Source organism: Aristolochia californica, unplaced genomic scaffold, assembly GCF_029961685.1.
Source record: "Aristolochia californica isolate CCGP_79_NKW_82.1479 unplaced genomic scaffold, dmAriCali1.0.hap1 SCAF_9, whole genome shotgun sequence".
NCBI classification, from domain to species: domain Eukaryota; kingdom Viridiplantae; phylum Streptophyta; class Magnoliopsida; order Piperales; family Aristolochiaceae; genus Aristolochia; species Aristolochia californica.
This window is the reverse complement of record NW_027182290.1, coordinates 8360451-8372794: the sequence shown is the minus strand read 5'-3', so window position 1 is coordinate 8372794 and position 12344 is coordinate 8360451. Positions and strand designations below refer to the sequence as shown.

Below are 12344 nucleotides of genomic sequence, written 5' to 3'. Positions count from 1 at the left end.
TATCAAGCCTCAATCTCTTGGTAAAAACTCTTATTTTATCTTTTTTATTGATGACTTTTCTAGAGAAACATGGGTATATTTTTTGAAGTACAAGAGTGAGGCTTTTGAGGCATTCAAAAAGTTTAAAGTTCCATTTAAAAAAAATGGTTATGAGATTAAAGCACTACAAACGGATCGAGGGAGAGAATTCACTTCCAATGAATTCAAGAAATTTTGTAAAAGACATGGAATTCGTCGCCCTTTAACAGTTCCTAGATCGCCACAAAAAAATAGAGTTGCAGAGAGGAAGAATAGAACAATCCTCAACATGGCTAGAACAATGTTGAAGAGCAAGATGTTGCCAAAAGAAGTTTAGGCAGAAGCTGTTGTTTTTGCAATCTATCTCTCAAATCGATCACCAATAAAAAGATTAAAGAGTATAACGCCGCAAGAAGCATGGAGTGGACGGAAGCCAAGTGTGTCACACTTGCGAGTTTTTAGATCAGTAGCCTATGTTCATGTTCTAGAACAAGAGAGATCTAAACTTGATGATAGAAGTAAGAAGTTTGTGTTCATTGGCTATGATGAAAATTCAAAAGGCTACAAGGTCTTCAATCCTAACAATAATAAAATTCTAGTATGTAGAGATGTTGAGTTTGAAGAAGATGCTTAATGGGATTGAAGTGATAATGAGGAATGAGTCTATGATTTTTTTTCCACACTTTGAAGAAGAAGAGTCTGCAGTGCAACAAACTCAAGGTGAAATTACTCCTCCAACCTCACCAAATACATTATCTCAAGCATCATCGTCATTTTCTTCACCTTCATCTTGCTCAAGTGAAGGACCTCAAAGATATCGGAACCTTGAAGACATCTGCAATGAAACTGAAAGGTTAGAAGATGAAAACTTATTTTGTTTTTTTCTAATGATGAACCTTTGAGTTTTGAAGAAGCCGTAAAAGAGGAAAGGTGGACACAAACCATGAATGAGGAAATTCAAGCCATTGAAAAGAATGACACTTGGAAACTTGTTTCTCTTCCAAGTGGTCATCAGGCTATTGGAGTTAAATGGGTATTCAAAGCTAAGAAGAATTCCAAGGGGAAGGTAGAGAGATACAAAGTGAGGTTAGTTGCTAAGGGGTACAACCAAAAACAAGGCATTGATTATGAAGAAGTATTTGCTCATGTTGCTCGCCTAGAGACGATCTGATTGCTAATTTCTCTTGCAACTCAAAATCATTGGAAGATTCATCAAATGGATGTAAAGCCACTTTTCTGAATGGTTATCTAAAAAAGGAGGTCTACGTTGAACAACCATTAGGATATGTTGTTAAAGGTCATCAAGACAAAGTGTTAAAATTGAAGAAGGCTTTGTATGGACTCAAGCAAGTGCCAAGAGCTTGGTACAACTATCTTGATAAGTATTTTCATGAGGATGGTTTTATAAGGTGCATGCATGAATATGCACTTTATGTAAAACAAGAATGGAGGATTATTTTTTGTTTGTGTCTATGTGGATGATCTTATTTTCACAGGAAGTAATCCAAGAATGTTTGAAGACTTCAAGAAGACTATGACTTAAGAAATTGAAATGAGTGACATGGGTTGTTATGGTCTTGGGTTTAAATACCTATGTCTTTCGCTCCTAAAAAGTCAGGCTTTTTGGTAGTATTGGCTAGGTGCTTAACATTTGGTATCAGAGTAGGCTCCCACGTCGCGAGTTCGAGTCCCGGGACGCGCAAAGGCCAGATTAAAATACTGGTAGGTCCTTGTGATAAGCCATGGGTCGGGCCAGTGTCGTTGCACGGGCGAAAAGGCTGGATTAAAATACTGGTAGGTCGCGTCTAGGTATTATCCCGATCGGGCCAGTGTTGTTGCACCGCCGTGGTCATCGGCTCGCAAAGGTGGGGTGTGATGTTATGGTCCTGGGGTTAAGTACCTATGTCTTCCGTTCCTAACAGGTCGGTCTTTTGGGTAGTATTGGCTAGGTACTTAACATGGGCCTCATGTCTTACTACTTGGGAATTGAAGTGAAAAAAATGGAGGATGGAATTTTCATCTCTCAAGAGGCTTCTGCAAAGAAAGTGATCAAGAAATTCAACATGGTGAATTGTAATCCCACCAATACCCCCATGGAATGTGGCATGAAACTTTCTAAACTGGACGATGGAGCAAGAGTAGACCCAACTTTATTCAAAAGCCTTGTCGGAAGTTTGAGATACTTGACTTGTACTAGGCCTGATATTTTGTTTTCAGTTGGAATTGTGAGTCGATTCATAGAAAATCCCTCTGAAACGCACATGAAAGTAGCTAGAAGGATTCTTCATTATCTTTAAGGTACCTTTTACTATGGAATTTTCTATTCATCTTCAAAAGAATTCAAGTTGAGAGGGTATTGTGATAGTGACTATACTGGATATATTGATGATAGAAAAAGCACTACTAGGTTTGTCTTCTTTTTGGGAAATAGTGCAATTTCTTGGTGTTCCAAGAAGCAACCCATAGTCACTCTCTCAACATGTCAATCTGAGTATATTGCTGCAACTTCTCCTGCCTGTCATGCAATTTGGTTAAGAAGACTATTAAATGAGCTCCATTTAGAACAAAGTGAAGCAACCAAGATTATGATAGATAACAAATTGGCACTTGCTCTAGCAAAGAATCCAGTGTTTGATGATCGATCCAAGCATAGTGGCACAAGATATCAATTCATCCGAGAGTGTGTTGAAAAAATAAAAGTTGAGATGGAATATGTGAAGTCACTTGATCAAGCTACTGACATTTTCACAAAGCCCCTCAAATATGAAAGTTTTCATAAGCTGAGAGTGTTGATCGGTGTTGCAAAGATATCAAGTTTAAAAGGGGGTTTTGGATATTAAACTTGACTGGAATCAAAAAAATATTTGAAGGGTCTATTCACATTTAAATGGTGAAAATAATACCTCATTGGAAAGCTATACCTGTCTAGGTTCCAATGAATCAGACCATTCCTGAATTGATGTGTTGTAGAGGAAGTTATTGTCAATTTACTACAGGCTATTTAACAAAACCGAAAATAAGATGCATACATTGATTAATGTCTTTTGATGTGATAAGATACATCCATTGACTAATGTCTTTTGATATGATAAGATACATCTATTGATTAGTGACTTTTGGAGTGATAAGATGTATCTATTGATTAGTATCTTTTGAGTAATATAATACCCATGTACTCAAACTTTGTAAATATAGCAAGCAATCGTATCAAAGAAATTCATTTTCTTTTGTCTCTCTGTTTTTTCTTCTTCTTTTATCCTTCTTTAAGTTGCTTGCCCACCATTGCTTCCAACAGTTTCACCCAAACAAAAAATGGCACAAACCATGGCAAAGATGCATAACAAGTGCATCTAAGTGTTGTTAATGGGAAAGATGGACATCTATGAAGAAATGGCATCCTTAAGCAGCATAAGTGGAAGAACCTAAGGCGAGGGAAACCAAGAGCTAGACGAAATTGATTATCGGAATAGCTAAACAAATATTTTTGAAACAAGAAAAATATCAAAAAATTATGAAAGAATATGGAAGGGCTAAAAGACAATAGTTAGTCTATGAAAAGGAAAAAATAAAGGCAAAAAAAATAAAAGGTGGTACTAGTAAATGAAAACTAAAAAATAAGATCATACCGGAATAAGTGCTCTATTTTCTATGTGGATTGACCATATCAACTCATAGAACCTGTTCTCATACCGTGTTAAAATTTTAGGAGAAAAAATAATTTTTTGATAGATTATTAGCGTATTCCAATGAGCCACTATTTATAATAGAGGAAACAAGTGGAATCAAATTACAATTAAATTACCCATGTCAAGTTATACCGAAAGTCTTAACTTCTTAAGATAAGTTCTAGAATAATTAAACAATTGTGGATTGAAGAATAAAATGATTACAACTCCTTTAAACTGAAACACTTTGGTGAGACTTCCTCCCTTGTGACTCATGTAAGATTCTACAATATCAACATGCTCTGTGAGACTTATTTCTGTGAGCGTCATGTAAGACTCTTCTATACATGCAACAATATCAAGAGCCCAATACTAGCAAAGTACAAGACCGCTCAATATCCAACGTGATTCCAATCTTTTTATAGACCTAAGTGGGTTTTTTTTTCTTTTTCTTCTAAATTACCCTTAAATAGCGAATGGTCTTTTTTTATGCCCTAAATTTTGGATCTAAGTAAAGAGAAGAATAGAAGATGAAAATTTTGCATCTTTTAAGAGTGTTGCAATCAAAGAATATTAAAGATTAAAATTTTCTCTTTGCAAGTTGAAGTTAGCAACTCCAATTTTAAGGGGAAAGTTAAAGAGATAATTATAGAGAATCTTACATGACTCTCATAGTGTTATTTATCTTTTGTTTAAGTAACATATGACTTCAATTCAAGACTTTGAGTGTAATTCGAACATGGGCAATTTTACTATACTTTGATTCTAGGTATTTCTTCTATTATAAATAGATGACCATTTTGCTTAGTCAAACATCGTCAATAATTATTATTCTTCTCCTAAAATTTTAAGACATTCTTAATAATATTATTATATATAAATACTATCAACTCTTTAGAAACAACTATATACAATAGAAGCATGCTATAATATTTCCTATAAAAAGTAATTATCATTTTAACAATCTATTAGAGAATATTGTAGTTAACTTATTTTTCCTATGAAATTCAGTTTTTTTAGAAAAGGGTTTCCCGAGGTTGGTGGAAAAATAGATTCCATTCAAAAATAATTCCATGAGGATTAGAGGGAAGATAATTCTTTAAAAAAATTAAAATTCTAGTATAAAATACACTTTTTAATATCAACGATTTTTTTAGAGAAAAAGTTTTACCATTTCTCAATGAAAAAGAATTCCATAAAAAAAGACCTTTTTTTATTGAGAGATGTATTAGAGTTTTTTTTTTTTTTGGGGGGGGGGGGGAGGGGGGTTGGTTTGAGCTACTGCATGATTGTGTGGCAAGAGTAGTTCGGTTAACAAGGAAGAGGAACCATTAACATGGCCCGTCAAGTTTGGAGAGAGCAAGATGTGCTACCATTGAGTACACCATATAACAAAATTCATCTCAGTGACTTTGACAGCCATGAGAGGTTACGGAGGGTGATAGGAACTGAATAAGAGGTAAGATAAGAAGTCATGGCGGGGGCCGAGTTTTGGGAGATTGACATGGTGGCATGAGAGGGAGAAAAGGACTTGTGAGAGCAACAGGAAAAACGTAGAACGGTGGTTGGCTATACATAGTTTGGCTTAATTTGAATACTCCAAACTCGATCTCAGCCTCGACTCTTAAATCAGAAATTTTTTTAATCAAGTTTGTACTCAAGCTTGAGCCCAAAAATGTTAACTAAGTTTGAGCTCGAGCTTGAGCCGGATTCGAGTTCCAACCTACATTTAAAACTAAAAAAATTATAAAAATAAATGAAAAGAATATTATGATGAACTTAGTACCATAGAACTGCAACCTATCACAAAGGAGTCCAAGACTTTACAATGGAGCATATTAATGTATAATAACTAGCTTAATAGATCTAAAAGAAATAACAAACACCTCCATCAATAGTGTTTATTCCATTGGTAAATAATAACATTAGATATTGAGAGACCCAAAAGGGCTGAATGATTGATTGTCATTGAGGTTTGAGGTAAATAAAGAGCAACTATCAACTAATTAAAGAAGGAATTGACGAAAGCAATTAAAATAAAGGGTGATTTTGTAAAAAAATTATGTTAACGAGTCGGCACATAATCTAACAAGTGGAACTTGGAAAATCTCGAGTTTAGCTTGTTATGCTTAACGAGCCTTATTTCAAGTTTGAGCTCGAGTTGAACTCAAGTAAAAACTGAACAATGCCAAACTTTTTTCAAGTCGAGCCCGAATAGTTTCCATGCCGATTTGGTTTGGTGCCACCCCTACTTAGCTAGTGTCTTGAGTCGACTTCCACAACATCAACCCAAATAGTTTTTTATTATTTTATTTCTTTACTTTTTCTTATACTGTATATGAGAACATTGAAACATTTTTTTGTAATATAATTTTTTTTTCTTATTGTTCGTTACTAAAGCCATGATTTAAAAATGAACACATTTCGTTGCTAAACAATGCTTTGGCAACGAAGTTTGATTTGTTGTTGAATCTTGGATTGAATAGCAATTTGTGTTCGTAAACAAGTATTTGATTTAATTGAATCTCTTGATTGATTTGGATATAGACATAGAAGAGTAGCGTCTTTATGGGGAGGCCAGAGATACTAAGATTGTTTCGTAAACATGTCAAGATATAGAGGAGCCTGAACATGTAAAAATATGGAGAAGAAAAGCAAACACCTAGGAAAACAATTAGGGGGGGTTAGTGCACAATGTAAGTGCAGGGGGAAAGTGGAATGGAAAGTGAAGTACTTTCCCTAGGGAAAGTGAGATGGAATGTAAAGTATTTGTTTGTGTTAGTGTGCGCAATGGAAAGTGCTTTGTGTTAGTGTACACAATGTAAAGTCTAGTGTAAAGTACTTATTTGTGTTAGTGTGCACAATGAAAAGTGTGGTGTAAAGTGCATATAAATTATTTATTAAATAAAATATTTTGATATATATGACTTTCAAAAAATTAAATTAATATTCGTTAATAAATAAAATATATTAAATATAATAATTAAACAAATGCTTACTTTTATATTATTAAAATTGTAATCAAATTTTAATTTTGTAATATCTAAATATGAAATAATTATACAAATATCGTACTACATAGCGTACTACACAAATATCGTAATAATAAAAATAAAAATAATACAAATATAACTCAATCACCTTTTTAATATAAAAAATTATATCTGTTCATAAAAAAGTACTACACTAAAAATATTTAGTGGCATTAAAACATAATAGTCAATAATTTTGCCACATTAGAATTGTTAAAATATCTCGATAATATAATGCTCTTATAGATTGAACTACAGACTCCCTCTAAGTACTTCTTTGAGTGTCCACATCATCCTCAATATCATTACTACTATCACTGTCTTCATTTTCACTTTCATTGTTATCTTCACAATGTTCTCCACTAGAATCATCATTTGAATCATCTTCTTCATCTTCAAATAAATCCATGTAATCTTTCATGCATATATAATTATGCAATATACAACAAGCAATCATAATTTTTACCTGGACATCAAAATCAAAAGGAGGAACATCTTTTACTATCTTGAAACGAGCTTTTAAAGCCTCAAATGTACGCTCGATAGTGTTCCATAACGATGAGTGTCTTCGGTTAAATAATTCTCTTTCATCCGTAGGAGTATTATTCCCAAATTTTTGCAAGTGATAACGAGTACCTCGATAAGGAGCCAAAAATCCTGGCAAATTTGCATATCCAGCAACTACCAAATAATATTTGCCTACAATAAGATATATATCTATTATAATCTAATAAAAAATTATAAATTTAAATAGACTATACAGAGAGAAGCGATATTTACCTTCAGGAACATAAAGTTTTATCTCGTCTGGTTAATGCTGACTTCAATACACGTGATCGGCTACTGATCCATCCCATCCAGCAAGTATATATGTGAATTGCATGTCAAATGTACATGCTGCCATTACGTTTTGTGAGAGGAAACCCTTCCTATTCCAGAATCTTGCTTGTTGATTAAATGGGATATGTGCTTTAATATGAGTACCATCGATGGCACCAATACAATCCTAATAAAAAAATCATTAATACAAATATATATTTTTATAGTAACTGAAAATTATTCATCAAACGACTTTATATTTACCTTAAAATATGGATAATAGATCTCATTGTTTAAGATTTTTGAATGAGTACGTCTTGAAGTCGCTTGATGTAATCAGATTGTAGTTTGATAATAGCATTTAAGACCTTATTAAAATACTTACTAATTATCCAATTTGATCTTTCAAACATCTCTGAGGTGACACTGTAAGATTGTTGTTGACCAACAATGATATAAAAATATGCAAGTTGTTCTTCCACAGATATTGTCCTTGTATCAAATAAAAGTCTTCTACTTTTTAAGATTCCAACCAACTTGAGAAAAATATTTTGATTCATCCTATACACTTTTCGAAATTTAATAGGCGATCTTTCTAATGCTTTCTTTAAATATCATGGACCACCTATATGATAAGAATGTTGTACTAGCCTATTACAATCATTGAAGTGTGAATTGACAAAGACAAATACAACTATGTAAGTTGCAATACAAATACATATTTTCTCCCTATCTAGTAGATTATCCATGGGTACCTGCAATACTAGACATTCAATAATGAAAACATGGCAAACACTTTCAATAATATACATTCACTATTTACCAGAAATACTCAATAATCAACGTCATTCAAACAAAATCAAATGTGTCTCATAAATATAGGTTAAAATTGTCAACATCTGTATAAGTCTATTACATTACATTGAATTTAGCCATCAACTAGTCATACTGATCTTCCTGTTTCATCTTCATAAACATATCCTTCTTAGCTTAAGTGTCGAGCAACTTTGTGGCACAAAATTTTTCTCTTGGCAAGTTAGGTAATGCCTCGATAACTTCAAACCATGGAGGTTCTACGGGACTAAAGATTTGCAAAAGGGTTAATGACATATTGTTAATAGCCTCAACAATCCTGTTAGTATTTTCAACTAATGGTTCGAATCTCTTCTTACGTCGAGTAGAAGAAGTTCTATCCCCATCATTTCTTGGTGTTTTGCTTTTCGGAGGAGCATCACTTGGAGACTCTATATTGTTGGGTGTTGGGATCTCCCTAATTGTACCATCTTCATCAATGTCCCAAATCATTGTACCTTCTACAGTATACGAAAGGTTATATTCTGACTCAATGCTTGTGTTACTCGTTTTCCCCGCGGAAATAGAATTTCCAACCACTATAGCCAATTTTTCATAGAGTGGACAACCTTCCCACCTATACTTATCGGCTTATCTATGCTCCTACATGAAAATTTATCGTTTAAAATACTAAAAAACCTGATTAATAAAGCAAGAAACATAACGTTTTATGTTACATTTACAAACCTTTATGTAGTCTTGCCACACTGTCTTACTAGTAGTGACTTTTTGGGTTGTTGGATCCCACCCAAAGCCGCTAGTGTTGAGGCATGTACTCACAACCAAATAGATTTTTTTCCAAGTCTTCAAACGGTTTTTCAACTGTTCTACTGTCTTTTGGTTCGTTGTGTCCAAATTGAACATACAGACACAATCATTGAAAACTTCGTGTTTCCAAACTCCATTGGTTAATTTTTTACCCAAATTGACTTGTTCAATGAGAAAATTAAGCATTTTACTGTCTTCGTCGCACGTCATGTGTCGTATGATCTCTTTGTAGTGTTATCCATACTGTCTTTACCTTTCTTGCTTCCAGCCATCAAAAACTCATAACTAGTAGACAATGCATAAAAAGAAAATTTGTTCTTAAAAGAAGAAATTGAGAGGGGGAGAAGAAAAAAAGGAAGGGGGAATCCAACCCCCCCTCCTTACCTTTCTAGAGACACAATTTCATCAATAAAGTTAGAAAGATTTTTGAAGTCTTGTGAGATAGACATCAGTATATCTCTAAAGATTTGTCATGTTTCTTAAAGAGAAAATGAAAATCACACCCCCACTAGAATAAAAGAAATGAAAGAGGTCTCTGAATAGCAGAAAGTTAGTATGGCCACGATAAATTTGCTTGGTTGTTCTTCTCACTCATTTTTGTGATTTCTTCTTACTAGCAACATCTAGTTAGTAGTATGTTTCTGATTAATGCCTTACTTGGTAAGCATATATACATTGTCCTTTTCTAAGCAAAGTCGTAGCTAGTCATTAGTTTATATACAAGTTTAGACACCAATTGCCTTCGTCATTTGTTAGCAGAAGACCTGCATTCAGCAATCCCTTTTATCCCACCAACAGAAATTATGCTTGGGGTTCAAACACCACATTTACCAACTATAGAAATGAAAAAACCTATATACACTGCATGCGGTATATTGAATATGGTCAATCAAATAACCAATAGACTAGAAAATCATCAACCGAAAGATTGCCATCTTTATTTTCAGTTATAACTTGCTCAAAATGGTGGTTCCAAGAAAAAATACCTGCTTGTAGACAAACTACAACAGTCAAAATCAAAGATTGAACTTGGGTTTAGGGTTTAGGGTTTAGGGTTGCCGAAGGTCGTCGGTGTTGAAAGCCATTGATCCAAATAGAGGGGAGAGAAGTCACCGACGGTCGTTGGTGCTGGGGACAGCGAGAAGAAGAGAATCAAGCGCCGGGGACAGGTTGCAGAGGGGGCGATTGAAATCGCCGACGATCGCAAGCGAGGGAGGAGCCGGAGAGGTTGCAAAGAAGGGAGTGATGTCGCCGAAGGTCATCGGTGCCGGGGACGGCGAGAGGAAGGGAGTTGAGCGCCAGAGACAAGGTCGCACAGAGGGCGATTGAAATCGCCGAAGGTTGCGAGAGAAATTTTTTTGTCTCCGAGCTTCCTTCCCGACAGCCCAAACCCGATGTAATTGAGGGAAGAAAAGTGAATTCAGAGCTCAACCCTTCTCAATTCACTTTCCCTCCCATTATGCCTAAAACGGGGGAAGCAAAATACATCTGTATTTTACTTTCCTCGTGCACTGACGTTGTGCACTAACGGGTTTTGGCTCTTTTTACCCCGTGTATTTCACTTACGCTGGGTTAGGGCTTAGTTATGCTCTTCGAGCAATTCAAAAGCGACATTTCCACATAAACATCCCGCGCAAAACTTTGGACCAGTTTCCACGCTACTCTTTTGAAAATCCTATATTGGGGCTTGGGCAGAGGGCCAGAGGCAGAGCTGCTCAGAGCGGAGGCTGTTTTTCTTCTTCGAGGAGCAGGCTGGTTTGCTCGGTGGACAGAGGCGCAGAATGGGGAAGATGGATTAGGATTAGGCGGGGTGGATGAAATTTTGGAACGGAGGGAGAGTAGAAGGAAAAACGACTTTTCCGTCCGTCTTGGTAACGTCAACGTGTCTCTGTCTGGTTGAATGCTGCAGCGTTCTGCTCTGAATCTCTTTAGTCGTTACCCACCAGATGACAGGAAAAAGAAAGAGAGAGACGGGCAAGCTGGCTTTCAAGTTGGATGGAGAAGGATCACTCCGTTCTGGCCGTTCAAAAAGACCCAAGTCCATGTCAACGATGACCTAATCAACCTTCAGGCCAAACTTGTGAAGTTGTCTCCTGAAATCTTTCCTCACAAAGCAAGTATGTGCAGACAGCCTCACACTTTTTCTTTCTGCCTTTTGACTCGTCTCTAACCTAAATAAGTTTTGTCCATTGGTTCCTTATATAAACATGGGGATTTTATTATATTATCTAATATTTTTATAAATATTTAAAAATACCCAACTTAATCAATTGAGTAGATGACACATCAGCTGTAACTGCCTACATGGTGCCACATCAACACCCAAAAGGTTTAATGCCATGCCACCTAATACATCATCGAATTGCCATGCCAATATGCATGCAGGATGCCATATCATCATAACAAGTCATCGCAAGTCAACTTACTTTTTTATAATTAAAAAATATTTTAAAAATATTAATTTCTGGTTTTAAAAATCTTACACATTTCATCTCATCTTCAATTGAATATAATATAAAATATAAAATTTGAGTATTAATTATTTTCAAAAAAATTCTAATAGAATTAATACCTTAAATTCTCGCTTAAAGACATTATTTAATTTAATAACATATTTTTTAAAAAATAAAATTAGTTTTTAAAAAACTTTTTTTTAGGTACATATTTTATTACGTTTTTACTATAATAAAAAATATAAAATTTGTATAATAATTAATAAAAATCATATTCTTACCTATTTAACACCTTTTAAAATCAATTTAAAATATTTTTAAATTGAAAATTTATTTTATTGTTTAAAAATCTTATTTATCTGTTCATTTATTGGCCAATATTTATAATAATAAAATATAAAATTATTATATTAATTAATTATTTTATTGTTTAAAAATCTTATTTATCAGTGCATTCATTATCGATTTAAGATATTTTCTAATTTTAAAAATAATAAGTAAAAAATTATTTGAGTTTTCAAAATCTTATTTTTCGGAGCATGGTTCATTACCTTCAATTTATTGAAAATATATATAAAATGTACCTTAAATTTATTGAAATAAATAAAAAATTAATAATAATAATTTTTGAAAACTTAAATAAATTTTTACTGATTATTTTTAAAATTATAAAATTTCTTAAATTAATAAGGAAATGTGTTAAAGAGATTAGAAGAATATTTTTTAATTAATTAGTA

At 33.9% G+C, this 12344-nt stretch overlaps 1 protein-coding gene across 1 annotated transcript; it reads right to left on the bottom strand.

The window, feature by feature from the left end:
* Positions 1-6980: 6980 nt before the first annotated feature.
* On the bottom strand, positions 6981-8839 carry LOC137940620 (uncharacterized). The gene is made up of 2 exons (XM_068785773.1): positions 8707-8839; positions 6981-7414 (listed from the first exon to the last, which is right to left on the bottom strand). The coding sequence occupies exons 1-2, from the start codon at positions 8837-8839 to the stop codon at positions 6981-6983; spliced, it is 567 nt and encodes a 188-aa protein (XP_068641874.1).
* Between the last annotated feature and the right edge of the window lie 3505 nt (positions 8840-12344).